Below are 25,415 nucleotides of genomic sequence, written 5' to 3'. Positions count from 1 at the left end.
ACTTAGAATGCATCAAATTGCCAATGAAGCTAGAACCGTGGATAAAGAAAGATGTTGAGAAGGACAGAGTGGAGACAGTATCTTGGGCTGTGGGAACAGTGAAGCAAAGGCCTGGCATCCTCAGGGGACTCTGTGAGTATCCTGGGTAAGCTCCCTCCAGCCACTTGCCTGCCCCTTGGTCATTCCAGGCACTGAGGAAAAATGCTGGGAAGGGAGCAGAGGGGAGCAGGGAGAGTCACCCCCTGGGTCACCACGAGGCCGGTACAGGGTGGGTCTACCTTTGCATACGTGTCTGTAGGCTTGTTAAGACTTCTGCTTTATAAAAGCTATTGTTCTGACTCTTGCACTCTTGGAATCCAACATTTGGAGGGCTTCATGGTTTCATTGGGTGAGTTGAGCAAGCTTTGACAGCTGTTCGTTCCCTCTGTTGAAGGTCATATAAACATACGGGCTTCGTTGAGATTTCCCTCCATTTCCAAGGACCACTACCATTGTTGGTTCAAACGAAAGAAATCCCCAGGAACGGGGTTAAACCAGTTTAAAACTAACCAACCAAGCCACCCATGAGGATACCCAAGACTGCGAGAAGAAGAGATCAAAGCAAATTGGGAACGTTGACTAAGTCCCAGGCCATACTGATGTGTGAGCGATACTATGGCTCTCTGAGCAGTTTTGCTTTGTTTTCCTCAGTCCATTTACCTATTTTTCTAACCTACTTTGTAAAACTTTTGCTATGGGACTCAAGAAGTCCAAGAGTATCATTAAGTTCCAGACCTAATTAGAAACTGGAGACAGGGAGGGGGTGGGGATGGAGGGCAGCACGGACTGTTCAGAATCCCAGCCGCTGGACTAATTAGTCCAACGTGAAGGAATCTGGCGGTGGCAGCCAGCCCCGGGGTGGCAGAGCTGGATGCTCTCTGCTTGTCGACCTTTTCTGTGAAGCCAATGGATGGACGTATCTTTCTGCAGCTGCAAACGCTGTGCAGCTGTAGCAGAGCGGGCTGGTGTGCCTTAGGACCAGTCTGTAGGGAAGTGCTGGCAGTCGGGGCATCTCAGCAAGGCCTCTGTCCATGGAAGGGGGCAGCCTTCTGGCTGAACTCCTGGAGAGGTTTCAGGGAAGTGAGCTGCCCAGTTGGGGTCAGACAGGGCTGGGCTGTGAAGTGAGTTAACCTCTCTGTTCCTCAATACACCTAATTTTACTGTGTGTCTACTACCCCCAGGCACTGTGTTAACTGCTTTGCATGATTAACTCATGTCATCCACACATAGATCCATGAGGAGAAATGGCCCCAGGGTCACACAGCTCATAAGGGGTGTAGTTGGGATGTGAATGGAGGTCTGGTCTGATGTTTGAACTCAGAACTCATCAACACTGCAGGAGGACACATCGTCTGTTAATGGGAATGTTCTGAGGTTCCAAAGAGGCATTCTGTGTATTTAAAAAGTGGTCAATTCACGGCTGCCATTGTCATCAATTTGTTAAACCCACACTGTGAAGCTTGGTCAGTCCAGTGCTCAGGGGTCTACTCTGTTACCAGGCCCTTCTTCTTCCTACGTCCTGCCCTTGACTGGTCTCACCTTTACAAAGATATTCTAGAAAAGAAATTCTGCAGGCACCATCATTCCTTCCCCAGGCTGTCAGAGGAGGCATCTATCCTCCTTAAGAAGAGGGGCTGAGGGAGCCACAGTGGGCTCAGACACGGATGAAAGGCAGCAGCAGCAGAAACCCTGTGTCTGAGTGCCGCCAGGGGAGCCCTCCTGGGGAGCTGCCCGTGAGGTCTTGCAGCCCCATAGCTGGCCTGTTCCTACAACCAACCACCTCCCCTGCAGCCCCAGCTTCACTGACACACAGATTCCAACCAGACTCCCTCACCGGTCTCTGCCTTTCCACCCTGTTTCCTCAGCCCCTGCTAGGCTGCCTGGTGAAAGGCACAGGCCCTTCTCCAACTACCCCATAACAAGGGGCTCCCAGGAACCTGCCTTGCCCACCTCGCACAATTCCCAGGCCACTGCTTTTCCCAGTCCCCCGCCCAACTCTCAGCTGGAATTTCAGAAACATATGGCTGTGTGCGTGGCCCCTGTACATTCATGCTTAAGGGCACATTCCCATAGTCTGGACAGCCCGAAAGAGGGGCTCTGTTTTAGTCGGTGAGGAAAAGACAGGGAAGGGTCATCCTGGAAGAACTGAGAACCGACTACTCGAAATACAGCCCCAATCCACTCAGAGACAGAATGACAAGTTTCAGCCACAAGATTAGAAAACTGCTGGAAACTATGGAATTCTGTGACTGGCTCCTGAATAGAAAAAATTATATTCTTCTGCCCTCTGCTGGTAAAGAGTGGCACCAGCCCTCCGGGGGCCTTCAGAAGGGATGCAAACAAAGAGGGTGACTCACAACACATCCTTCAGTTCTTAGAGACTCATCAGATAGGAAGTCCGCTATTAACTCATTTTGGGGGAAGGCGGCCATCAGCAGGATGCCCAGACAGAAGGGAAACGCGTCCACCTGTCTCAGGTATGGGAGGCTTCAAACTGCCAATGAGTCTAGAACCATAGATGACACTGCCTCACCTGGGCCTCAAAGGGTGAGGACAGATGTTGAGCAGAATGGCTGGGGACGGCACTCCAGACTGAGGGGACGGCCTGAGCAAAGGAATGGCATACTGAGGGGGCTGCGAGTGGATGGGCTAAGCCCCCTCCAGCCACCTGTCTATCTCTTGGCCATTCTAGTCACTGAGAAAAAGATGCTGTTTCATTCCCAAGAGGAATCTTGGAGAGGGGGGTCTCCACATGCTTGCTCGGAGACCTGGGTTTTATATAGATACACCCCTTGGATTGGGTACATCCCTTTCCCTCTCTAGGCATCAGTTTCCTTATCTACATAACGCAAGAGTTGGAAGAGAATGATGTCTGAGGTTCTTTCCGGCTCAGGGATTCTGGTATTCCACAAGCTTTGATTCAAGGGGGCCCTGCTAATACACTGAGGGCAGGATAGGCTGCCTGGACACTTGCCTTCTCCCCGCAGGCAGCCTTCCCCATGCACTGGGAGGGTGCCCCCTTTCTTCCCCTCCTTCGCTACTCCTGTCCTGTACTGCCTTTGGTGCAGTGGCGGAAGCTGGCTTTCTGTCCATAGAAGCAAGACGGCAGCTGACTGTCACCATGGGTTGTTTCTCTGACCAGGCCACCAGTCATCCCACTCGCTATGAATAGGGTTCAAAGGGCCAACCAAGGGCTACAAAACAGCGGCATTTAATCACTTCCTGAACAGACCCAGCTCTTTAAAAAGAACAAACAAATAAGGCTGCATTTGATTTTTCTCCCCTGTTTGGAAATTTGTAACATCATTACCTACAAGTAAATATATCACTGGGATTAATGGAGTGAATCACAAAGTGACTTGATTGGATTTAAAACCAGATTATGTCTTTGAGGTGAATTAGTAAATTTAGCCCTGTCGAGAGATGATGAATTGAGAACCAGGGGACTGAGAGTTCTTATTGATCCTGGGAATAGATCGGGATGAGACAGAGAAGCTGGAAAGTGTTCCTGCACTGTTTTCAGAGAGAAAGGAAACATGGCTTCTCAACTCGCTAAGCTGCATAGGAACACAGCGTCCTCTTTTGGGCACGCAGTTGAGTCGTGACCACATACGGTGGGCAGTGCCCGAGATGGCCTCCAACGATCCCCACCCCTGGAATTCACGTCTTTGTGAAATGATCCCTTCTTCCAAGTGTAGGCAGAAACAAGTGGCTTGCTTCTAACACACAAAACGCAGCAGAAGCAATGAGGTGTCACTTCTGAGACTAGGTTATAAAAAGACTGCGGCTTTGTCTCAGGTGCTCTTACCCTCTCTTGGGTTGTTTGCTCCAGGGAGGCCATGCCGAGGTTAGCCTGTACAGAGATCTGTGGGAGTCAGCCTGAGAGCCCATCTGCCAAGGACTGCCAACAGCCGTGGGGTGAGTTTGGAAGTGGAGCCCCTCCAGGTGGGCTTTCAGATGATTTGAGACCAGCTCAACACCTTGACTGCAGCCTCATGAGAGACCCTGAGTCAGAATCATCCAGCTAAGCTGCTCCTGGGTTCCAGACCCAGAGAAATAAACTGTGAGATAATAACTATTGTTTAAAGTCACAAAGTTTGCGGTAATTTGTCACAAAGCAACAGATTAATACACCAGGCGGCTTGCTGTGGTCATTGAAATGTAAGTAGAAACAATGCGTGTCATTTCTGAACAGGAGCTGGTTTCCTGCCTCGGCGACTGGGCAGGCAGGAGTCAGATGAAACTTCTGTGAGCCTGGGTCCTGGAGGGACTACAATAGGCAAGTCTCACCCTCCACCCGCCAAATACCACCAACCTGCACTGGATATGCAGTACGGCTGAGAAATAAACTTTGGTTGCATAAAATCACTTTGATTTGGGAATTGTCTGTTACCACTGCATAGCCTAGCGCATCTCAACTAGCACGCTGTTCAATCCAAGTGTGCTAGGGATGGGGGGGCCCAGGGCAGGCTGAGAAATACACTTGCTCTTCCTGCTGAGAACACAAGACATGTTGCTTAAAATGGGTTTGAGGTATATATTTCCTTATAAAGCCCACCATGACAGTGTCTTACAGAAACAATTTTCAAATATTCTGTCTCCTTGACCCCACGTGTACATTTGCACTTGAACACGTGCTCCAACTTTTAGTTTAAGAAATAGGGTCCTCATATGGGTTCGTGGACCAACGTTCAACGAGTATGTGTGTATGCCAGGCATTTCCACATCTGTCCCCTCATTTATCTTACAAAAGCCCTGCAAGGCAGATATACGTTTTGTTACCCTGAGTTTACAGAGGAGGAAAATTCAGATTTGAGGAGTGAAATCAACCCCAGGGGGTTATTCAGTCTCTAGGTAGACACGAGCAGAACACATGCTTCAAGCCAGACCCTCTGAACCAAATTCATGACCCAATCTTTCCTCTAATCTCAAGGGGGCCACCAGCTAGGGAAGTGGATGCATTAAGGCTGCTGCTTAGTAGGAAGGTTTTAGAACCCAGAGGCTGGGGCTCCTTTATGATGGAGGAAGGGCTTGTGGGTGGCGCTTGGAAATTGAGATAAATTCCTTACTTGTGTCAATGAAGACTGCATCCACATAGATTTTGGTACAGAAAGAGCCCAGGATAAATCCACAGGCTGGTCCAAACACCAGCATCGTGAACAGGATTCCTGAAAGAAGAAGATGAAACCAAGATTAGATTAAAAGCAGAAGTCATTCATTGGGCAAAATTGCCAAAGCTCAAGAAAGCTGTTTTACGTTGATCAGATGAGAGGTCTGATCAGACAAATGACATTAGAGGAATTAGTCTAAAAATCCTAGAGGGGAAAGCTAGTATTTCTAAGTTTTGGAAACTCTATTGAAGCACTGTCATGCAGAAATTCTACAGTTTCAATAGGTTGCTTTGAAATATTTGTGGGCTCCAAGTGCACTTACTTTTAGAGGACTCCACCTCATATCATACCAAACCTATTAAAATACATCCATGTCTATAATGAAATATTTTTTCTGCCATAAACATTTTTGGAAAGATTTTTATAATTTTGCTTTCGCATTTATTTGGCTTTATGTAATTCAATTAATTTACGGTTGGCGAAGATTTCTCAGAACTCATTGTGCAAACTCAGGAATTCTTGTGAAGTGAGAAAAGTTGAAGCCACAAATTATTCTCAGATGTAATGAAATGTTTACAGGCATGAAATTTAGCAAACAACAAAGCTGACATAACGGTATGCTTTGAGCACATTTAATTAAACGTTTTATTAATTTCAGTTTTGCAGTTCCCCCCCCCCCGCCCCCATATTTTTTGAATTGCTCTCTGTTGTTGTAACAGCTGTTCAGGCCTCAGGCTCTTCTGTAGGACTTGAGAAGGTAGTACTAGGTACATGCTTAAGTAACGTATCTGATGGATATAGTATCTGGAATTTTGCACAAACTTTTTGATCGTTCTGGAAAAGCACTGAGCCCGAACTAAAAACTCACGGGCTGTCTCTATTTAACTACATTTCAGCTTGAGCACTGATAACTCACAAGGCCCTGGGAATAAAAAATAAGACTAAAGAAGTGTCTTTTTCTTAGGAAGCTGGCTGCCTGTGGGGACAATCAGTACATGGGTCAATTCAACCCAAGCAGACAGCCTGGAGGGTGGGTGCTAACAGGTCCATGTGGGCACATGAGGAACAAGGTAGGAAATGGATTCAACCAGAGGGAAGCTGAGCTCAGTGGAGGATAATTCTGGTCTGTTCGCAGGGTAGACTAACTCAGCCTGAAATCTCCCAGTGACGTCATCATGGAACTGCTCAAATATTCATCCACTCAGTCAATACTTACTGAGTTCCTTCTATGTGCCAAGAAGCCTTCTCAGGGATGGGGACTCAGCATTGAAGTAAACAGTCAACAATCCAGGCCTTCCTGGAGCTCACTGACTTGGAGGGGAAACTATAGACACCTTAACTGTTTTTTAGATACCTGGCAAAGGAGCCACGTCTTCCTCATTTACAGACAAGAACCCAGAACCCCAAAGCAATCACTTAAAGATGGCTTATAAGGAATGTTGTTTAATGAAGGACAGGATGAAAAGAGGATGGTTTCTATCACAGGAATGGGGCTGAATCCACCCTCAGTGAAATCCTACTCTGATATGGAGCAATCTAGAAGCTCAAGGGCCTCAAAATAGCTGCTCCTGCACCCAGCCGATGACCTCCGGTCTCACAGTTATTCCTGTTTATAGGAATCTGGAGAGGAGCAGAATCCACTTTATTAAAACACTGGCTCTGGTTTGTCACAACTTAGGTTGAGATAACCAACCAGAGAAAATTGAGAAAGGTGGGGTGTTTTTGGAAAAGTCTAGAACGTGGTGATCTTTCAAGTATGGGCTAGAATTAGGAGGACTGGCCTTAGCTGGGCAGAGTTAGGGAGCAGAGCTAGTCTTGGCTTCGGTCCTCTTCGGTAGATGGGGAAAAGCGAAGCAGGAAGTGATGCTGAGAAAGACACAGGGGCAGGGGTGTGGACAGGGGGTGCCCAAGGCAAGAGCTGTACCTGAGGTAGACTGAAGGGCTTTCTGCTTCAGGACAAAATCATGAAGCCAGCTCTATTCTTCTGTCCAGGCTGCAGTCTGAGGGGAGCCACTTGTCAGCCACTGGCACTCTAAAAATGCCTCAGCAAGTAAACTAACTACTCAGCCTGTCCCAAAAGAAAGGGGCACGGAGATAGAACACAATTCTCTTGCCAGGGGTGCTGCAACTACTCTTCTGACGCCCCTTCCATAGTCCTAGCCATCACTCTGACCCCCAGCAGTGCCCCCATGATAACAGGCCTCCTTTCATGCAAATTAAATACCCCCCCAATCAATGTAATAATCACTGCTCCATCCCCTACAGATTGAACAAGGAAAATGATAATTAATACTGAATAGGTCAAAGGACCAAGCTTTTAGTATCATTGGAAAGAAACAACCAATGGGCTTTAAAGCTTGTGTTGGGACTTAACCACTGGTGGCACAGTGGTTAAGAATCTGCCTGCCAGTGCAGGGAACAAGGATTCGATCTCTGGTCCGGGAAGATCCCACATGCCGCGGAGCAACTAAGCTTGTGCGCCACAACTACTGAGCCTGCGCTCTAGAGCCCGCACGCCGCAACTACCGAGCCCGCATGCTGCAACTACTGAAGCTTGCGTGCCTAGAGCCCGTGCTCCGTAACAAGAGAAGCCACCGCAACGAGAAGCCCGTGCACCGCAACGAAGAGTAGCCCCCACTCACCACAACTAGAGAAAGCCCGCGCACAGCAACCAACGCAGCCAAAAATAAAATTAAAAGAAAAAAAAAAAAGCTTGTGTTGAGTGTTCTGTTACCCCTCCCCCACATGGGGGCAGTGGAGAGTGTGGGAGTGTGGCCCAGCCAGCGTCATGGGACAGCTGGAGACTCCGGGCGCTGGGTGTCCTGCCCTTGTGCAAGTTATGACACAAAAGGATGGGCGTCCCTCAAGCTCAGCTGCCCACAAGAGCCCCACCAGGCCCAGACAGGCCAGCCATCCGTTCTGTCAGCTCGGATGGGCAGAGGCCACTGCAGAGAAGCCAAGTGCCAAGGTGGTCTCTCCATCTGGTTCCTTTAGGACAGGGCACGGGTCACCAAAACGCTGGATGGTGGCTTTCCATTTGAACAGGACAGAATTCTCCCCCAAAGAAACCTGGTAGGACCCCATTCAAAAAACCAAAGAAGGATGTAGGGGGACTTCCCTGGTGGTCTAGTGGTTAGGATTCGGTGCTTTCACTGCCGTGGCCCAGGTTCAATCCCTGGTCAGGGAACTGAGATCCTGCAAGCTTCGTGGCCAAAGGAAATAAAAGAAAAGAAAGAAAAAAAGACATAGGATGCGTATTTTTGTGTGAAGGGCATTGTTTCCCCTCAGTTGAAGTGAGGGAATATTTTTAAAGTAGCTCCTCCTCGGAGAGATGCCAAGTAAACCTCTAGCAGCAATGGGTTCTCGAATATTTTCCAAGGGACAATCCAATAGCGGGGATGGGGTGGGGCAGGGTGAGAGGCTCATGCATCAAGAAGCACCTTTTTTCACTTCAGAAATATCTTAGGATAACAACTCAAATGAAGCAGCATCGGTGAGCACAGCCCTGGGTCTTTACAGGATGCTGTTCCCCTGAGAGCACACAAGGCAGGCTGTGATCTTACAGAAAGGTACTTCTGAATTTGCTTCCTTGCTCTCTTTACGATTCATCCCACCAGGCTGTGATTTTGTTCTTGTTTAGCAAACCCCCCTCAAAATGTTCTGCCTAAATAGACAAGAAACAGATGGTCTGGCCCTAAAATCCAGAATCCTTGCGTTGAATGGTGAGCGCCTCCAGGTCCAGGAGAGAAGGTTCTTCAGCGGCCCAGTGCTGCCCCCTGCTGTCTGCCAGATTGTGTACACGGGAGGGGAGACGAGCCCAGGACGCAGAGATCAGAGAGAGAAGGGCCCCTCCTGTGCTGCTACCCTGAGCCTGGTGCTTTACAAGCATAATCTGCTGTAATTCTTTCAATGGCCCTGACGGGGAGTCTACTGAGCCCATTTCACAGCGGAAGGAAAGGTTTAGTGCCTCACTTCCCAACAGCGCGTCAGAAAGCGGCACAGCAGGCTCTGAAGCCAGGTTTCTCTCATCCCCTTAGGGGAAAAGCATCCTTCAAGCAGGTCCAGAGAGAGTATGGGCCACTTGGGTTTAAATCCCAGCTCCACCACTTCCTAGCTCTGGGAACCTTGGGAAAGGTCTATTTAACTTCCTTGTGCCTCAGCTTTCTCATCTGTAAAATGGGAATGATATTAGGCCTATTCCACAGGACAATAGGGAGGATTTAATGACCTCGTATTTGTAAAGCTCTTAGAACAGAGTCTGGCACCCAGAAAGAGCCATGGAGTGTTTGTTAAATGGATGACGCCTGTGTCTCTTCTGCTACAATGAAGGCCAGCACACCTGGGTTCCTGGTCCTCCTCTCTCCAAAGTGTGCTTCACCACCCCCCCATGCCTCATTTCCTAAAGCCACCATCAGGGGAGAGGGGCTGATGCTGGGAGCAGGCCAAGCCCCAGAGAGGGTTCCTTGTGGGAAGCAGCCACAATCCCAAGCATCAGAAGGGTCCAGACGGACTGGCCATCCAGAGTCCAGAGTTCACCCCCTTGCTCTGACTGCCCACCTGCCAAGCACATTCTGAGGCTAACATGGCTTCCCAGGGATGTGAGGACTGAACAAAGGGACAGGGAATGGCATGACCCCCATGGTGATCTAACTCTGGCGTCCTGGTTTGAACACAGGCCTTCTGTAAATTAGGTTAGTGTAAATCTGCAGTTCCCAAACTGTGTGTCGTGTCACCTTGGGGTACCACAGTGAACTCACAGGGGTACAGCAAAATGTTTTAAGTTTTTGAGGGAAACCCAGTGATGGCTAACATCTGTCAGATGCTACTCATACAACTACTCACAACTGCTCACTCTAGGTGGCTGATGGTTTCAGCACTGGATCAAGCAACATTCCTTTCAAATACATCTTGTCTTTGTGAACTGAGTTTTCAGTACCTGCTGTGATAAAAAGCAAACGTGGTGTGGAGATCAATGCAGAACACAGGAAATGAAGGTGGTGGAGTCCAATCTGATTCCAAGGTTTGAGAATCTGTGTAGTCCCCAGCAGGGACACGCAACCCATTAGTAAGTAAACATGCATATTTAAAAATAAAATAGAAATCTTTTTTTCTTTCAATTTATGTGTGTTATTTTTTTCAAACGTGTATTAAGTAATTTGAACCTAACTGCTTGATAAACACAACTGCTGGGTATATCCTGCAGACTCAGGGCTCTGTGAAAAATAAGACACTAAGGGTACAATGAACCCAGAAAGTTTGGGAACCTCTGGTGTAAATCTGCCGCCCATGCTATACAATCTTCCTACTTAGCACCAGCCACCTCTGGACGCAGGGGAAGGACAGAGGAACTGGACAAGGATTTTGCCCTCAAGAAGCTTGCTGTCTTATTGGAGAGACCTCCAACCATTCTCCATCATTCAAAATATATAATGGCACCTAGAGGTGCCAGGCTCTGTGCAAGGAGCTGAGATACGGCGGTGGACAAAACAGACAAAATCCCTGCTTTTTTGTGGAGCTGGTATTTGGGAAGAAGAAAGGCCATAAACAAATCAACCTACCATATGATGCCAGTGCCAAAGAGGACTGTGCATGATGGAGTTGGGCTAGAAAAAGACCTCCCACTGTACCGTGTGCTGTAAAGAACACACACAGCAATGCACTACACACGCTATCAAGCTGGGGTGAGTACACTCGCAGGCTAAGGGTTCCACTGTATAGGACGTTAAATAACGGTTCCCAATGATGTCCATGTCCTAATCCCCGGAACCTGTGTCTGTTACTGTAACTGACCAAAGAGAACGAAGGCTACAGATGGAATTAAGGTCACTAATCAATTGACTTTAAAATAAAGAGATTATGCTGATTATCCTCGTGGGCCAATGTAATCTTGAAGGACCTGTAAATGTAGAAGGAGGAGGAATACATCTCAGAGTCAGAGAAGGAGATGAGACCACAGAACCAGAGCGATGGCATCATGAGAAAGCCTTGACTAGTCGCTGCTGGCTTTGAAGACGGAGGACAGGGCCTTGAGGCCAAGAATGTGGGTGGCCTCTAGGAGCTCGGAAAAGCAAGAAAGTGGATTCTCCCCTCCAGAAAGGATCCTCCAGAAGGAAGGCAGCCCTGCTGGCACCTGGATTTTTAGATCAGGGAGACCCATTATGGACTTCTGACCTCCACAATGTAAGATAATACATTTATATTACCTTAAGCCACTTAATTTGCGGTAACTTATTACAGCAGTGATAGGAAACCAATACAATTGTTAAGCAAATTTGAGGACAATCTCAGATCTTATACCTGCTACATGTGAATCTCTAAGAACCGGATGTTGCATGAAGCTGCTTGTTAATTATTTGACCATGGGACATTTTTTTTGTGGGTCATTTTTCAGACCTGGCATTGACTGGGGCTCAGTCCCAGACACCCTGGAGGAGACTCGAAGCCCTGTGAGGCAGAGATGGTGCCTTATTCTTCTTTCTGTCCCTAGTTTGGCCCAGGACAGTTAGCTCACAATCTGTTGAAAGGGTGTGTGAATGAGAATGCTAGTTACAGCAGTGACACAAAATGGGGAGGGAGAAACTCTTCTTGGCCATGGTCTGCCCAAGTTCAGCCAGCTGGGGAAGGGCACAGCTGGGACTCAGACCCCGCCTGTTCTTTCCCTGGACAGTGTTCTCTGCATGTGTCTCTCTCAGCGCTGGGAATGTGCCTCCTTCTAGATGCAGTGTGTCAAGGGGACTGACATGACAGCCTCTAGAAAGGGATCAGGTCAGACACATAGAACCAGAAGAACTGGGAAAATCCAAACGGAGACTTCTATGTATTTGGAATTTCCTGGCCCAGGAAGAATTAATCAACTTTATTATTATTACTGATATATGAAAATGAATAAAAATACTAAAGAACATCTTTTGTGTATCTGTAGCATGTGACACACTGATTCTAAATTGTTCATAGAAATGCCAAGGGCCAAGACCAGCCTGGATACCTTGGAAGAAGAAGAAGAATTGTCAAGACATACCCTACTGGACTTCTTTTAAAGCTGTAATGATGAAGACAGTGTGTTTCTGGCACAAGAAACAGCAAACGTACAAGTAAAGCAGAAGAGAAAGCCCAGAAACAGATCCATACTTGCGTGGACGCCTGATTTATGACAAAGTGTGCCTACAAAGCGGTGGGGGAAAGGATGAATTTTTCCATGAATGGTGCTAGGACAACTTGAAATTATAGGAAAAAAAAGTCGGCTGCACAACACATGTAAAAATCAATTCCAGGCATATCGGAGACCGTTGTGAAAAGCAAAACAATAAAGCTTCTAGAAGATAATAGACAAAAGTACTGTCACAATGTTGGAGGCAGGGAGAGATTTTTTAAACCAAACAAAGAAAGCATGAAGCATTAAAAGAAGAGCTTGACAAATTGGTCTACATTAAAATTAAGAAGGTCATTCCTTAGATTCATCAAAAGAGACCACTAGGAAAGCAAAGATGTGGGAAAATATACATGTAACATACATCCTTAAAAACACACATACAAGAATCGGAGGGCTCATATCAAGACTATATAAAAACTACTGGGCTTCCCTGGTGGCGCAGTGGTTGAGAATCTGCCTGCTAATGCAGGGGACACGGGTTCGAGCCCTGGTCTGGGAAGATCCCACATGCCGCGGAGCAACTAGGCCCGTGAGCCACAATTACTGAGTCTGCGCGTCTGGAGCCTGTGCTCCTCAACAAGAGAGGCCACGATAGTGAGAGGCCCGCGCACCACGATGAAGACTGGCCCCCACTTGCCACAACTAGAGAAAGCCCTCGCACAGAAACGAAGACTCAACACAGCCAAAAATAAATAAATAAATAAATAAATAAATTTTTTAAAACTACTGTAAGTCAACGAGAAAAAGACAAACCAGGGGAAAGGGGGCAGAAACCCTAACAGCTACTTCACAAAAGAGGAGGCTCAAAGGAACAATGGAATGGGACAAGATACTCAACCTCATTAGAATTCAGGGACATGTAAATTACAAGCCCAGTGAAATGTCATTAGATTTTTAGCTGATTGAAGAGCTTGACAATACCCAGTGTTGGCAAGGATGTAGGGAATCTGGACTCTTGCATACTGCTGGTAGGAGTGTAAATTAGACAACCACTCTGGCAAAACTTTGGCAGTGTCTGTAAAACCAAAGAGGAACTCACCCAATGACCCACAATCCTAATTCCTAGGTAAATACTCTACAGAAAGTCTGAAACCCACTGGGAGACACATCCAGGAATGCTCATCCCAATCCTGTAAGATCCTCAAACTGGAAACAACCCAAATGCCCAACAACAGAACAACAGAGAAACAAACTGTGACATCTTCATACATTGGAATTACTACACAGCAGAGAAAACAAATCATCAATAACGTGGATTAATCTTAAATGATGTAATTCCAAAAGAACACAGACAGGCAAGAATACATACTGGTGTGATTCCACTTACGCAGAATTGAAAGCGGCAAAATTAAACCATGTAGTGATATATAACTAGGTAGTCGAGCTATAAAGAAAAACAGGGACATGAATAGCAGAGAAGTCAGGGTTGTGGTCACTGTTGCCCATGAGGGCGGGAGGGGTTACAGTGAAGGAGGCACGGGTTGGGTGGGGGGTTCTCAGGTGCTGGTTTTGTATTTAGTCTATTTATAGGCTATGTGGGTGTTTGTTTTGCAACAATTTGTTAAGCTGGAATATGCTTTCTGCACAAACACATGATTATCACATTTTCACATATACATACATGTGTGATATAAGTGCCTATAGAAAAATGGCTATTGGCTATTTATCGAGTGCTTATTGTATGGTGCCAGAGACTAGACTATGTGGCTTATGCACGTTATTTCATGATTCCTTCTAACAATGCGATGAGGTGGGTGCCGTCACGCCAGCTGTATCCCAGAAGGAACTGAGGCTCACAGAGGTTAAGCAACTTGCTCCAGGGCCCCTGGTTCTAGGGAGCAGCTGACCCCTGGTTCCCCCTGCAGGACTGGGTCTCCAGTGAGCTCAAGCACCAATAAGCAAAGTTAAAGAATAACAACCAAACCCAACCCCAAACCCCGCCGCTCACAGGTAGCCACCTGCTTCTCACACCTTGCACCACAACGAGGATGTGGATAGAAACCATCTGGCTTCAGAGGTGGGTGTGGTGAGTGGGGTTAACAGTGGGTTCTAGAGCCGGGTTGGGTGTGAATCCTGGTGCTGCCACTTAATTGCTGGCAGCCCTGGGCAAGTCCCTCACCTCTGTTAGTTTCCACATCTGAAAAGGGGAGACGCTAATAAGATGTATTTCATAGCACTGGTAGGGAGGGATAAATGAAAGCAGATGTAAGGGCCCAGCATGACCCCTGTTCCAGATGAAGTACTTCATAGATGCTTGTTTCCACTGATGCTCCTTGGCTTTGCTGGGTGCTAGAAGAGCTAGAAGAGCCAGGGGAAGGGAAATATGCTGTGGGTGCCCACCTCTCCTCCTCTCGGTGGGCCCTGAGTCTTCTGCAGCCAGGCCCACCTGAAGGCCTGCTACTTCCTGCCCCCTAGTGGACAAGCAGGAGGAGGCCAGTCACTGGGCAGGTTACAGCTGCACATGTGGTATCCTGTGAAGGAGAAAATGCTGACCCTTCCCTCCAAACCTTTATTCTTCTCTTTGCTGGAGTGTGACACGGGGCCTAGCTTCTATACCAACAGCCCATCAGGGCAGGGACACAGTGGCGAAGGCTGTCCCTGAGGAGCTGAAGGCACAAACTCTTTAAATGGCTGAAAGCAAAAGCAAAAAGGCCATCCAGAAACCCAGGGGCTTCTCCCAGTGCCTCTCCTCACTCTAAAATCAGGCAAATCCATTAGTATTTCTGAGGGTCACTGGTGGAATAGGACAGGGATGACTCCTGCATTGAGGGGGGGTTAGGACACTACAGGAAGGGCAGTGTCAGGCTCCGCTGCACCCTGTGTGTCTGTGGGCACAGCACAAATGCTCCCTGTACCTCAGTTCCTGACTCTGTAAAATGGGCTGACAACAACCCCTACCTTCTTGGGAGCCTTTGAGGAGCAAACGTATGAGTGCCCAAAGGCACAAAGTTCCAGTGCCCTGGAACAAAGATGTTCTCAAAAAACATTAGCTGTTAGTTATTCTCCTCGCTGGTATTTCTAGCAGTAGGATTTTCTTTTTTGCCTTACAAGTTTTAGTTTTTTGGTTACTTAAGTGAGAGATGCTTATTTCAAAGAATGTGGATGATACAGAATCATATAAAGAAATACTGACCAGAGGGCAGACAGCAGAAGCAAGAAGAACTATAATTCTGCAGCCTGTGGAAGAAAAACCAAATTCACAAAAAGATAGACAAAATGAAAAGGCAGAGGACTTTGTACCAGATGAAGGAACAAGATAAAACCCCAGAAAAAAACCTAAATTAAGTGGAGATAGGCAACCATTACAGAAAAAGAATTCAGAATAATGATAGTGAAGATGATGCAGGACCTCGGAAAAAGAATGGAGGCAAAGATAGAGAAGATTCAAGAAATGTTGAAATACTCATATCAGATAAAACAGACTTTAAAATAAAGAATGTTACAAGAGACAGCAAAGACCTAGAAGAATTAAAGAACAAATGTCTAGAGGAATTAAAGAACAAACAAACAGAAATGAACAATACAATAACTTAAATGAAAAATACACTAGAAGGAATCAATAGCAGAATAACTGAGGCAGAAGAACGGATAAGTGACCTGGAAGACAAAATGGTGGAATTCACTGCTGTGGAACAGAATAAAGAAAAGAGAATGAAAAGAAATGAAGACAGCCTAAGAGACATCTGGGACAACATTAAACACAACAATATTCACATTACAGGGGTCCCAGAAGGAGAAGAGAGAGAGAAAGGACCAGAGAAAATATTTGAAGAGATTATAGTCAAAAACTTCCCTAAAATGGGAAAGGAAATAGCCACCCAAGTCCAGGAAGCGCAGAGACTCCCAGGCAGGATAAACCAAGGGAGAAACACGCCGAGACACATAGTAATCAAACTGACAAAAATTAAAGACAAACAAAAATTATTGAAAACAAGGGAAAAATGACAAATAATATACAAGGGAACTCCCGTAAGGTTAAGAGCTGATTTCTCAGCAGAAACTCTACAAGCCAGAAGGGAGTGGCATGATATATTTAAAGTGATGAAAGGGAAGAACCTACAACAAAGATTACTCTACCCAGCAAGGATCTCATTCAGATTAGACGGAGAGCTTTACAGACAAGCAAAAGCTAAGAAAATTCAGCACCACCAAACCAGCTCTGCAACAAATGCTAAAGGAACCTCTGTAAGTGGGAAACACAAGAGAAGAAAAGGACCTACAAAAACAAACCGATAACAATTAAGAAAATGGTAATAGGAACACACATATCAATAATTACCTTAAACGTGAATGGATTAAATGCTCCAACCAAAAGACACAGGCTTGCTGAATGGATACAAAAACAAGACCCATATATATGCTGTCTACAAGAGACCCACTTCAGACCTAGGGACACATACAGACTGAAAGTGAGGGGATAGAAAAAGATATTCCATGCAAATGGAAATCAAAAGAAAGCTGGAGTAGCAATACTCATATCAGATAAAATAGACTTTAAAATAAAGAATGTTACAAGAGACAAGGAAGGACACTACATAATCATCAAGGGACCAATCCAAGAAGAAGATATAACAATTATAAATATATATGCACCCAACATAGGAGCACCTCAATACATAAGGCAACTGCTAACAGCTCTAAAAGAGGAAATCGACAGTAACACAGTAATAGTGGGGGACTTTAACACCTCACTTACACCAATGGACAGATCATCCAAACAGAAAATTAATAAGGAAACACAAGCTTTAAATGACACACAGATCACATAGATTTAATTGATATTTATAGGACATTCCATCCAAAGCCAGCAGATTACATTTTCTTCTCAAGTGCGCACAGAACATTCTCCAGGATAGATCACATCTTGGGTCACAAATGAAGCCTCAGTAAATGTAAGAAAATTGAAATCATATCAAGCATCTTTTCTGACCACAACGCTATGAGATTAGAAATCAATTACAGGGGAAAAAACGTAGAAACACAAACACATGGAGGCTAAACAATACGTTACTAAATAACCAAGAGACCACTGAAGAAATCAAAGAGGAAATCAAAAAATACCTAGAGACAAATGACAACAAAAACACGACAATCCAAAACCTACGGGATGCAGCGAAAGCAGTTCTAAGAGGGAAGTTTATAGCAATACAAGCCTACCTCAAGAAACAAGAAATATCTCAAATAAACAATCTAACCTTACACCTAAAGGAACTAGAGAAAGAGGAACCAACAAAACCCGAAGTTAGCAGAAGGAAAGAAATCATAAAGATCAGAGCAGACATAAATGAAATAGAAACAAAGAAAACAATAGCAAAGATCAATAAAACTAAAAGCTGGTTCTTTGAGAAGATAAACAAAATTGATAAACCTTTAGCCAGACTCGTCAAGAAAAAGAGGGAGAGGACTCAACTCAATAAAATTAGAAATGAAAAAGGAGAAGTTACAACAGACACTGCAGAAATCCAGAGCATCCTAAGAGACTACTACAAGCAAATTTATGCCAATAATAAGGACAACCTGGAAGAAATGGACAAATTCTTAGAAAGGTATAACCTTCCAAGACTGAACCAGGAAGAAATAGAAAATATGAACAGACCAATCACAAGTAAGGAAATTGAAACTGTGATTAAAAATCGTCCAACAAACAAAAGTCCAGGACCAGATGGCTTCACAGGTGAATTCTATCAAACATTTAGAGAAGAGCTAACACCCATCCTTCTCAACCTCTTCCAAAAAATTGCAGAGGAAGGAACACTCCCAAACTCATTCTATGAGGCCACCATCACCCTGATACCAAAACCAGACAAAGATACTACGAAAAAAGAAAATTACAGACCAATATCACTGATGAATAGAGATGCAAACATCCTCAATAAAATACTAGCAAACAGAATCCAACAACACACTGAAAGGATCATACACCATGATCAAATGGGATTTATCCCAGGGATGCAAGGATTCTTCAATATACGCAAATCAATCAATGTGATACACCATGTTAACAAATTGAAGAATAAAAACCATATGATCATCTCAATAGATGCAGAAAAAGCTTTTGACAAAATTCAACACCCATTTATGATAAAAACTCTCCAGAAAGTGGGCATAGAGGGAACCTACCTCAACATAATAAAGGCCATATACGACAAACCCACAGCAAACATCATTCTCAATGGTGAAAAACTGAAAGCATTTCCTCTAAGATCAGGAACGAGACAAGGAGGTCCAGTCTCGCCACTATTATTCAACATAGTTTTAGAAGTCCTAGCCACGGCAATCCGAGAAGAAAAAGAAATAAAAGGAATACAAATTGTAAAAGAAGAAGTAAAACAGTCACTGTTTGCAGATGACATGATTCTATACATAGAGAATCCTAAAGATGGCACCAGAAAAGTACTAGAGCTAATCAATGAATCTGGTAAAGTCGCAGGATACAAAATTAATGCACAGAAATCTCTTGCATTCCTATATACTAATGATGAAAAATCTGAAAGAGAAATTAAGGAAACACTCCCCTTTTCCATTTCAAAAAAAAGAATAAAATACCTAGGAATAAACTTACCTAGGGAGACAAAAGACCTGTATGCAGAAAACTGTAAGACACTGATGAAAGAAATTAAAGGCGATACCAACAGATGGAGAGATATACCATGTTCTTGGATTGGAAGAATCAATATTGTGAAAATGACTATACTACCCAAAGCAATCTACAGATTCAATGCAATCCCTATCAAATTACCAATGGCATTTTTTACAGAACTAGAACAAAAAATCTTAAAATGTGTATGGAGACACAAAAGACCCCGAATAGCCAAAGCAGTCTTGAGGGAAAAAAATGGAGCTGGAGGAATCAGACTCCCTGACTTCAGACTATACTACAGAGCTACAGTAACCAAGACAATATGGTACTGGCACAAAAACAGAAATATAGATCAATGGAACAGGATAGAAAGCCCAGAGATAAACTCATGCACCTGTGGTCAACTAATCTATGACAAAGGAGGCAAGGATATACAATGGAGAAAAGACAGTCTCTTCAATAAGTGGTGCTGGGAAAACTGGACAGCTACATGTAAAAGAATGAAATTACAACACTCCCTAACAGCATACACAAAAATAAACTCAAAATGGATTAGAGACCTAAATGTAAGACTGGACAGTATACAACTCTTAGAGGAAAACATCGGAAGAACACCCTTTGTCATAAATCACAGCAAGATCTTTTTTGATCCACCTCCTAGAGTAATGGAAATAAAAACAAAAATAAACTAATGGGACCTAATGAAACTTCAAAGCTTTTGCAAAGCAAAGGAAACTACAAACAAGATGAAAAGACAATCCTCAGAATGGGAGAAAATATTTGCAAACGAATCAATGGACAAAGGATTAATCTCCAAAATATACAAACAGCTCATGCAGCTCAATATTAAAAAAAACCAAACAACCCAATCAAAAAATGGGCAGAAGACCTAAATAGACATTTCTCCAAACAAGACAATACAGATGACAAAGAAGCACATGAAAAGCTGCTCAACATCACTAATTATTAGAGAAATGCAAATCAAAACTACAATGAGGTATCACCTCACACCAGTTAGAATGGGCATCATCAGAAAATCTACAGACAACAAATGCCGGAGAGGGTGTGGAGAAAAGGGAACCCTCTTGCACTGTTGGTGGGAATGTAAATTGATACAGCCACTATGGAGAACAGTATGGAGCTTCCTTAAAAAACTAAAAATAGAATTACCACATGACCCAGCCATCCCACTACTGGGTATATACCCTGAGGAAACCATAATTCAAAAAGACACATGCACCCTAATGTTCATTGCAGCACTATTTACAACAGCCAGGTCATGGAAGCAACCTAAATGCCCATCGACAGATGAATGGATAAAGAAGATGTGGTACATATATACAATGGAATATTACTCAGCCATAAAAAGGAACGAAATTGGGTCATTTGTAGAGATGTGGATGGATCTAGAGACTGTCATACAGAGTGAAGTAAGTCAGAAAGAGAAAAACAAATATCGTATATTAACGCATATATGTGGATCCTAGAAAAATGGTACAGATGAACCAGTTTGCAGGGCAGAAATAGAGACACAGATGTAGAGAAAAATCATATGGACACCAAGGGGGGAAAGTGGCGGGGGGGTGGTAGTGGTGGTGTGATGAATTGGGAGATTGAGATTGACATGTATACACTAATATGTATAAAATAGATAACTAATAAGAACCTGCTGTATAAAAAAATAAATTTAATTCAAAAAAAAAAAGAAATACCATCATTTCCATATTTCCTTTGGGCATTATTGTATTTGCACTGTATTTTTTCCATGTGTTTTTGCATTGGTGGAACCAGATAAGTTCACTTGAAAACAAAAACTCTTTCCCTCATCTTAAAAGAAACACATGCTCACTGAAGAATGATCTGAGAAGAAAGCAAGGATGGAGAGGCACCACAACGCAGAGGCCAAGAACACAGACCCGGAGATGGCCAGCGTCGGTACTCACTAGCTGTTGAACCTTGGGAAAAGTTATTTACTTTCTCTGGGCCGCCATGCTCTCGCCTGAGAGTGGGGATAATAATAGTTCCTACCTTGCAAGGTTGTTTCAAGGTGGAAGTGATTAATGCATGTCATAGGCTCTCCACAGTGCCTGGTATACAGTAAGTATTTAATAAATTTTATCTATTATTATTACAAGGAAGATGGCACAAATCACCATTTTTCACCACCCAGAGAGAAACACTCCTATTCATTTAGATATTCCCTTCCAGTCTGTCCCTATAGATAAGGTTATTTTTTTTTAAGAGCAATTAAAAAAAAAGTATCCAACACAGCCTGGAAACAAATGATAAGATTTTCTAAAGAATATATTTTTAAAGAATGGAATTCTCTATTGCAGTAGAATTAAAGGTGCTGATAAAAGGGAATTTCAGGGGCCAGGAGTTTCCCGGCTGCCTTCAGGGCAGGGGTGAAGGAAGAAGCTAATACACTTCGGAACCACAATCCCAGGCACCCAAGGCCCAGGTCCGGATCCCTTCCTGGCTGCGGGGAGGGAGGGCACCCCAGGACACTGGGTGACATGTGACAGCCCTGACTTCTTAGCAATGACTGAGACAGCACTGAGCTGGGCAGGGGAAGGGCGGAGCTGAGGCTTCTGTGCTTGACAAGATGAAAGACTCCTTCAGGGGAAGTCTGTGGTTTTCTTGGGAGGGGTCCTGAGATTTGCTTGATACTGCTTCGAGAAAATGAGACAACGTTCTCTTCAACGGTATCTCACTGGTCTGGTACATGGTGGGGTGAGTGCTTTGACTGCTTTTCAAAGGAAAGTGCTCTAATGAATCCTTTGTTTTCGTCTGATTATAAAAGTAATGCATTCAGATATTTCATTATTAATGTACATAAAATAGATAAGCAACAAGGATTTACTGTATATCACAGGGAATCATACCCAATATCTTGTAATAACCTATAACGGAATATAATCTGCAAAAAAAAAAAAAATCATTATGCTTTACACCTGAAACTAACACAATACTATAAACAAACTATACTTCAATAAAAAAAGTAAGGCATTCAGATATTTCATTATTAGTGTACATAAAATAGATAAGCAACAAGGATTTACTGTATATCACAGGGAATCATACCCAATATCTTGTAATAACCTGTAACGGAATATAATCTGCAAAAAAAAAAATCATTATGCTTTACACCTGAAACTAACACAATACTATAAACAAACTATACTTCAATAAAAAAAAGTAATGCATTCAGAAAAGGCGACAACTTACTATTATCCTACCATCCTGAGACAATCGCTTTCAAGTCTTTTTCCCTTCTGATGTGCTTGATGTCAAACAAAAATTCTCATGACCACTTGATAAGGTGCATGCTGTGAAACTCTTTTTGCAGATGAGAAAACAGAAGCTCGGAGAGGTTAATTGATTGCCCCAAGGCCACACAGCTTGTACATGGTGGAGGTGGATTTGAACTCAGACCTGTAGGACCACGTAGGTTCTTAGAGATAGAACAGACAGGACATTACGGTACAGCGGTGAAGCCTTTGGAATCAGCCAGACCTAGGCTGGGATCCTGATTACACTTCTCAATTTCCGAATGGCTCATTTGCCAACACTGAGTCTAGATTAAGAATTATCTGCCTTGCAGAACAGTGAGAATTAGAGGCAATGCATGCAAAGCTCTGGTACTTAGAATGCAGATGCTTTCTAGAACTTTCTTTGTGTCTCAGGGATGATGAGTCTGAGACGGGTGGCCTGCCGGCTGGTCTCCCCTAGCATGTGTGTCTGCTTCTTTAGCTGGTCTCAGAGTGATTCTGACCCTGGAGGGTCCCCTCAAGCGGATGGAGTGAGGAGGAAGCTGGGGTGGGTGATGGTTCTTCCCCACTAGAGGGCAGCACCGGCCCAGAAGAGAGTCCTGGTTGTAAAATATCCTTGCCCTCAGCTTCTAACTGCCCACCAAACCCTCATCAAAGCACTGCTTCTCTCATCTCTCACTGGTCTTCCGTGCCCTCAATTTATACAAATGTATTCTTCCGTCTTGAAATCTGCAGGCTGAAATTTCTCCCCTAAGAAGGAACACTCGGCATCATACGTGCATGAATAAAACATGATGCATGAACAGCAGGAAGCCTGCAAAACATGCAATACCTGTTTATCCGGTGCCCGCTGCCAACAGCCTGACAGCCTTATGTAACTGACCTCTGAGGGGGAAGTGGTGGGGGGAGAGGATGAGGGGGCGACCATTCGCTGAACACAGATTATGGGCCAGACACTGCACGCCATCTGTGTAATAGAATTATCCCCATTGCAAAGTTTATAAACAAAACATTAAAGTTGCTAAGGCTGCATGGTACGTGCCAGAGCGTACGTGCCAGAGCTTATGTGCCAGAGCTTATGTGCCCGACCTTACATGTCCATCCCCACAGGATCATAATTGTTGCCTCCAAGGTCAGTTATATCCCTGGGTCTCAAAGTTGGGTGTGTATTGGAATCACCTGGGAAACTTAAAATACTAATGCCTAGGTCCTGCCCCACAAGATCTGATGTAGCTGGTCTGGGGTGCAGCCCAGGCACTGGGATTTTTCCAAGCTCTCCAGGTGATTCTATGTGCAGCCAAGCTGAGAACCTCTGGGTTCTGCCCCTGCTGACCTTGCCCAAGGAACCAGCTGGGACCCAAAAATGCATCTGGACACGTGGGAAAAAGGAAGGATGTGAGCGCTATCTGATGTCAGGCTTGCAGGGGGCAGTGGGAAACCTAGTGTGTCCAGACTGAGGTCATGCAGCATGGTGGCCAAACCAGAGTCTCTCTTGTGCAGCCAGCTAGAGTGGCCTCGCAGGCCGCCACAACTGTGCACCCAACTACAGAACACTGCCTAGCATACCTGGCCTCAGTGCTGTCTGGATTCCAGGCCTCACTCATACTGGTCCTCAACACGGTTTCTCCCTCTCCTCCAGGCCCTGGGCAGTGCATCAAAGCTCTACCCTCGCCTATATGGGAAAAGAGTCTAAAAAAGAGTGGATATATGTATATGTATAACTGATTCACTTTGCTGTACACCTGAAACTAACACAACATTGGAAATCAACTATACTCCAATTAAAAAAAAAAAAATCTCTACCCTCCATTCAAAGCCTGCCTCGAATACCACCTCTTACAAGGGGCCTTCCTAGATTTTCTTTCTTCTTCCTTCCCCTTCCCTCTTCTGCCACAGCACCTACACTGAGACTTTTCTTATAGTTCTGCTTATAGTCTGCCTGGATGCAAAAATAAAGTTCCATGTAGTAGGCATGCCGCCGTAAGTGCAGTCTCAGGGAAGGCAGAGACCTTGTTCAAAAAAAATAAATACATAAAAATAAAAATTCCTGTTTTCCAGAGTGCAGATACAGCCCTTTGCCTGGACGAGACACTCCATGTTTGGGGTCTGTTGAACTGTGAACTGATCACTACCCAGGCCTGGCAGAGGTAGCAAGCCCCAGCATTATGGACAACCACGCATCTAATGAAGGTCATCCCACAAGGCAAGGCTTCTTGGAATGCTCGGGAAGGCTCTGCAATTGGTCAAAGTTGTAGTTGTTGCTAGTCTTATTTCTCAGTCCACCTGACAGAAGCTTCTCTCCCCACCCTCCTGCCCAGCAGGGCCTTACCAGAGTAAGGGCATGTGTCCCTCTGGCTGGCTGGCTGGCGGGCATCTGGATGTGATGCTCACTGTCAGCAAGGGCTAAGCCACGTCTCCCCATTCAGTGTCCCCGTGGGAGTGACGTATCATGGATGGAGCTACCATCAAATTTTCCTGTAGCTTTCTTTGTACGTGGCAGGTACCAAGAAGCATGGCTGGAGCTGGCTGACTCTCTTCAAAGCAAGAAAGAGCACACCCGCCCTCGCCCATCCTCCATGAAAGCCCCTGGAAAACCCTGGGTCCAAGAGTGCTGAGACCACACTGGCTGATGAAATGAGAAAATGCGGCCAGCAGGGTGAGGGCTAGGAAGCCACGAGCCATACAGGCAGGAAACCCACTCAAATAAACAGCAGGTTGCACCTTCCTGAAGGGCCCACATCCTGTTTGCGAGCTGAGTAGGGTCTTCTCAGAAGCTCTCTCTAGAGATCCTCTGAGCTCACAGGGGGATGAGGTTCATGGCTTCTTGTTGTCCCCACTGCCAGCCTCCAGCACGGGGCAGTGGAGAGATGGGGGGGGGGCAGGAGCCCAGGGTCTGGCCTCCCAGCCTCAGCTTGGGTGCAGAGCCGTGGAGGTAGGAGGTCGTGCTCAAGGCACTCACCCTCTCTCAGCCTTGGCAGTTCCAGCTGTAAAACGGACAGGGACCTGCCCTGCTTACCTCCCATTACGGGCTGAATTGTGCACCCACCCCCCTATCCGGGTGGAGAACCACGCACCTAATGGATGCACATCTCTGCGCACGGGCTCCCATCCATTTGTTGATGCTCTAACCCCCGAGTCCCTCAGAATGGCACTGTACTTGGAGACAGTGCCTTTAAGGAAGTGACTAAGTTAAAATGAGGCTCTTAGGATGGACCCTAATCCACCAGGACTAGTGTCCTTATAAGAAGAGAAAGAGACCTCAA

General features: G+C 45.1%; 1 protein-coding gene across 2 annotated transcripts in view; it reads right to left on the bottom strand.

Moving 5' to 3' along the window:
* SLCO3A1 (solute carrier organic anion transporter family member 3A1) overlaps positions 1-25,415 on the bottom strand; it is a 324,443-nt gene that overhangs the window by 64,269 nt on the left and 234,759 nt on the right. For both annotated transcript variants that reach the window (XM_061179978.1, XM_061179977.1), the window contains exon 3: positions 5,109-5,207. In XM_061179978.1, coding sequence (XP_061035961.1) covers positions 5,109-5,207 — 99 coding nt within the window. The remainder of the gene's footprint in view (positions 1-5,108; positions 5,208-25,415) is intronic.

This window comes from Eubalaena glacialis, chromosome 2 (assembly GCF_028564815.1).
Source record: "Eubalaena glacialis isolate mEubGla1 chromosome 2, mEubGla1.1.hap2.+ XY, whole genome shotgun sequence".
Lineage (NCBI taxonomy): Eukaryota > Metazoa > Chordata > Mammalia > Artiodactyla > Balaenidae > Eubalaena > Eubalaena glacialis.
Note: the sequence above shows the minus strand (reverse complement) of the source record. Positions and strands in the feature narration are given on the sequence as shown.